Source organism: Drosophila rhopaloa, unplaced genomic scaffold (assembly GCF_018152115.1).
Source record: "Drosophila rhopaloa isolate 14029-0021.01 unplaced genomic scaffold, ASM1815211v1 contig_115, whole genome shotgun sequence".
NCBI classification, from domain to species: Eukaryota; Metazoa; Arthropoda; class Insecta; order Diptera; family Drosophilidae; genus Drosophila; species Drosophila rhopaloa.
This window is the reverse complement of record NW_025334990.1, coordinates 6088187-6093455: the sequence shown is the minus strand read 5'-3', so window position 1 is coordinate 6093455 and position 5269 is coordinate 6088187. Positions and strand designations below refer to the sequence as shown.

Here is a 5269-nt window from a genome sequence, read left to right as displayed (position 1 = left end):
AGATACAGCTTGAAAGGGCCCTGAGAATTGTTGACAACAAGGGTATTTTACAGCTAGATCCGGCTATTTATATTTGGTTGTATAAAAATATATATAATTTCTAAATCATACAAACTATATTTTGTATATATAATATAATTTATTTTACACATTAAAAAATATACAGTTTATTTAAGTTCCACTGTTTTCTTGTTAGATTTTCTACTACTATTTTAAAGTACTCAAAAGAATACAAAAATGTTAATAAGTTGATAACCTAATTCACACATGTATTTATAAATGTAAACTTGATATTCTGGCTTAGTATACATTAAAGTTGTACTCTTAATTTAATTTTTGTTAATCTACTTAGCGGGCTAAAAATACAATTTCAATTAGTTAAACAAATATAACAACATATATTTTCATGCCATTCCAGCAATTAGTTTATATATATTCTTCCAAGTTTATAAACGGCAAATATACATTTTTCTAGTACTCGAGGGAACGTGTGAATTTGAACTTTTAGTTATTCATCTAGGTTTATTCAGGCGTCACAATCAATAAGGCATTATAATGGATTCAGATATTTTTAGCTTTATTCGCTGGGGTTTCGATGGGCAACACTGAATGTGGGTAGTTTGACATGCCACCCAATTGTGTGTGCAACATGCCCTCGGCACATGTGCTGCCATTGTGTCCCCTGGAATGCGTTACGGAGTGACTTGGGGGACTATGATTGAGTCCACGGAGTGATCGGAGCATGGAAGAGTGTTCATTTTGTACCTCATCGGATGCCCAACTGCTGAGTCATGCCGGAGCAGCAATAAACTGGGCCTAAACCCACGGCAAGTGAAGAGCCAAAGTGAGTCAAAGCCAAAAGAGAGTTTAAACTGGTTTCAAGAGTTCCCCCAAAAGCGTTTGCATTGAGCGGCATTCGGCGTTCGGCATTCAAAAAGTCGGTCCAAAGTCTGTCCTACCTGCAACCAGTCACCAATGCCAGTCCCACCAATTCCAAATGCCGGTCACCTGCTCCGCCTCGAAACTCACGTGCACCAGCATCGCGCTTTGAAACGAGTTCTTTTGGGGCAATCTCGTCATCGAAGTGCATTTATGTATGCAGTGCAGCCACATATGCTGGGGGATTTCCCATTTATCGCTGGCTTTTGGGAAAGCCCCAATATCCATGAGAGTTCTGTAAGAAAAAGCCCCACTAAAATAAGGCTATGGTTTTTTTTTGAATATCTTCTCGTTTTTTCCCACTCCAAACGCGATATAACAATCTGAATTATTTTTTTGTTTTTTTTTGTGGCTTGAGATTATGAATAATCGGTTTTTATGGGGATCCATGCAGGAAAGGTGCTTCCCATTTTTGTATGTCTTGTATCGCATTTAATGGTATTGCGAAACATTTTACAGTGCATTTCAAATAATGGCGAAATGATCCGGCTGCTTTATTGTGGGCAGATGTATGTACATAATTGCATGGTAGAATTCTGTTCACGTTGGAAAACCTGTTTTAAAAACCTTGTGAAATAAAAGGGAGCCAAAAATAAATGGCAATAAAGCAGAAACAGAAAAGAAAGCATTTCAATGTGCGCGAATTTTTTTGAAGGTATGTGTGTAATTTATTAAGTTTAAGAATTGAATAATGATTGTTTTCTTTCGTAAACCCAAAAACCAGGTTAAGACCATTTCAGATTTAAAAGTTAAAATAAATAATAAAACTAAACGAACAAAAAAACTATTGTTGCTACATATGTAGAAAGAGTGTTGTGTATATTAACTATATATTTGATTTTCTGGTTGTATTAAATATTTCGATTTAACAAAAATTTAAATATATTTGAATTCATCATTATTTAATTTAGTTAAGGTTTCTTTAAATCCGTAAAAATATTGGGAATGTTTGTCTAAATATTTGATTTTAAAGTGTCAACATATTATAAAATGCAGCTGTTGTTATTTAAAAATCAAATCATTCTTCCTACTTACATATTTAGTTTTTTTATATGAACCTTTATTTTATGAGTACGTATATATTTAAATTCCCAACCGCCATTACCGGTTCGATTTTTCTTCGCCACCGTTGGCAACACTGTTAACTACCCGTTGGGCTCACTGATGCTCTCTCGCCGAAAAAGCTTTTTAACCACGTGCTCTATTTCGCCGGTTGAGCTTTCACCTTGCTCTCGTTGCTTCCTCTTCCCTGTAAACAAAAACACACGAACAGCTGTTTTATATATACAATTTAGTGTTGGTAAACTTTAAAACGTCACCAATATAATTTATGTAATATGTAATACAACCGAGTCGCATAAATTAGACAATAAAGTCATTAAGGATAAGTGGATGGCATTTCTAGTTGAGCGCTGAGTCACATTATTTTTGTGGCCAGGAAGGGGAACTTCGGCTACGACGCCAGCGCAGTGCCGAAAGCTCTTTTTGTTATTGAAACGCCAACCAAAGTCAAAAAAGTCGAAAAAGACAAGCAAATGAGAAGTGGCAGGAAAACAACAAAGAGTTTCTGTTTGTAAGCCGTTAAAAAAATAACGAAAAAAGAAGTTGGCCCGCTCCGAACTAATTGCCCGAAATGGGCTAGATGGGAAAAAACAAACACGCTGGCGGGAGCGAGATAAAAACACCGGGGCAAACCGGCCCGAGCATTCAGTTCTCCGTCGGACGACAGAAGCGGCGGACGCGGACCATTATTTCTGCTCGATTTTCATCCCAACCGTGGCTCCGTTCACATCGCATCTAGCAAATAGAACGCGAAAATCCCGACTGAGCGTTAATTTTTGCATACAATGGAGTACCTGAGCTACGTGTACGAGAAAATCTTTGGGGGCGAACCGCCCACCGACGACACGCAAGGGGCTTTCCACACGTGAGTTATTGGGGTTGGAAAAGCTCATCCGCTAGGAATCCCCTTTTAATTTTCGGGTACTCCCCACTTCCTCCTCTATTTTAGGCCTCGCAAGGTCATCTGCTTCGGAAATGTCCTGCTTGACCGACTGGTCAAACTCGAGGATCCGCAACTCCTGGAGCGGTTCGGCCTGGAACTGGGCTCCAAGGGCGAACTGGACATGGAGAAACTTAACCAGTTGGCCGCCGAAGCCTCAGAGAAGTGAGTAGCTCTTTTTTTCTATGCTCATACTCACTCGACCTTCTAAAACCCCAATTACTATTTGCCAAAAACAAAACAAGAACTATATAATCGATTATTTTGGTGTTTTAATAACCTATTGCTCATAAAGCAAGCTCCAGTTATGGATATTCGCATACATGTTCAAGAGATTGTAGTGTAGTTTAGTCAGCTGAAGGTAACGAATTAAAGGATACCCTTTAAAAGAGACATAAATGATATATTAAATCTGTTTATAGACTCAATATAATATAAAATTTATAATCCTCTTCTTGCCATTGTTGTTTTATTTTAAGTTTCAACTATGCAAATAGAATTATTCTAAAGTCAAAGCTACAAAAAAATGTTTTAAAAAAATTACTATTGTCCACAAAAAACATCGACTTACGGAGATCTTTCAGTTACAGAATTAATTGGGCATTCACTCCAATTTTTAAAGGCGAGAAAACTGGTTTTGCTTCGAGAGACTCAATTAAGTTGAGGAAGTCTGAGATAGAAAAGATTTATTTTAAACATTTATCATGAGTTGCCATTGTAAATGTAACTCATAGGTTCGTTGTTTAATGTAACAACAACTGTGAAATTTAACAAGTGAAATTAACAATAATCGAGGTCGCAAAAAAACAAAAGAATACCTACTTGCTACATATAATAATTCGAATTAAATCACTTCCAGCTCTCAGTGCCTTACAAATCCGGGCGGCTCTGCCCTCAACACTGCCCGCATCCTGAAGCAACTGGGCACACAAGCGCTCTTCTTTGGTGCCGTTGGAACTGACAAACACGCCGATGAACTGCGTCTGATCCTTCGGGAGCGCGGCATCGAGGCCAGGCTGCAGACCGTCGAGGAGGCGCACACTGGACAGTGCGTGTGTCTCGTGTATAAGGACAATCCCACATTGTACGCCAACATCGGGGCCTCGGCTCGGTTCGAGGTGCAGACGCTGAGTCACGCCGTCAGCCACGAGGGCCAGAGCTTCCTGCGACCCGTGGAACGGAAGCAGATCCTGTATGTGGAGGGCTTCTTTGTGCCGCAAAGGGGCGAGGTGTGCGACTATATAGTGCAGCACCTGGTGAGGGAGCGGCGGCGACTGGCCCTCAACCTCAGTGCCCCCTACATAGTCCGGAAAAATCCCCAAGCAATGCTGAGGCTGGCCCGCGTTGCCTTCTTCGTGTTCGGAAACCGCCAGGAGTTCGAAGCGCTGGCCGAGGCGGCGGGAGGATTCCGAAATGTGGACGAGCTGGCCAAGCATCTTCTCGAATCCGGCACCAAGGTCATCTTTGTCACCAACGGCAGTGCCGGCGTCCAGGTGATCACCAACTACGTCGAGGAACTGGCTCCACCCGGTCCCGTTGGTTTCGAAGACTACAGAGCTCAGCGCGCGGAGCAGGTGGTGGATGCCACTGGGGCTGGCGATGCCTTTGTCGCCGGATTCCTGCACGCCTGGCTGGAGAAGCGGTCGCTGGGCGAGTGCATCCGCATGGCCTCCAACGTGGCCGCCAAGGTCGTCACCCAGGTGGGCTGCAATCTGCCCTAGTCCGACGACCTGCATCGCAATCTCAGAAAGCGCACTATACAGCACCAAAGTAGAATCATAGCTTGTAATTATTCTCCTAATCTTCACAAACTTAAAGCTTAGTTAAACACTTGGCCACAAGCAATAATTATAGTCATATTTGACTAAATAAAAGTGATTTATATATTGTCCAATGAAAGATAAGACAGAAAATTAATTGTGTTCTTATTCATTCCTTTTAATGTGTAGGTATAAGCAGGGTTGTTCTGGAATTCATGAATCCCCCGTAGAATTATTTTATTAAATGAAAGAAAATCGGTATGAAAATTAGAATGTTCACATTAAAGTTTCTATATTGGTTAAAAGTAAGTTGTACACGTATTACTATAAATTACATTACTAGTAGTAACAGAATAACATAATTTATATTTAATGTTCATTTGAGATTTTTGATAAAGCAAAACTAACAATCAAAAAATCTTCTAAAAGCGGAAAAAAGGAACCAACATAAATGTGTCGTTAAAAGAGTCAACCGAAACGTTGCTAGATAATACAAATATACCTATATGTAGCACATTGCCATAGAACATTTGTTTTGACCTTCGGAAGAACGCGGAGATAAAAAATG

At 40.3% G+C, this 5269-nt stretch overlaps 1 protein-coding gene across 1 annotated transcript; it reads left to right on the top strand.

The window, feature by feature from the left end:
- Positions 1–2248: 2248 nt before the first annotated feature.
- On the top strand, positions 2249–4854 carry LOC108049573 (adenosine kinase). Its single transcript, XM_017130794.2, has 3 exons — positions 2249–2866; positions 2951–3106; positions 3801–4854. Exons 1-3 carry the CDS (start codon positions 2787–2789, stop codon positions 4660–4662), a joined length of 1098 nt encoding a protein of 365 aa, XP_016986283.2. The 5' UTR covers positions 2249–2786; the 3' UTR covers positions 4663–4854.
- The last annotated feature ends 415 nt before the right edge of the window (positions 4855–5269 follow it).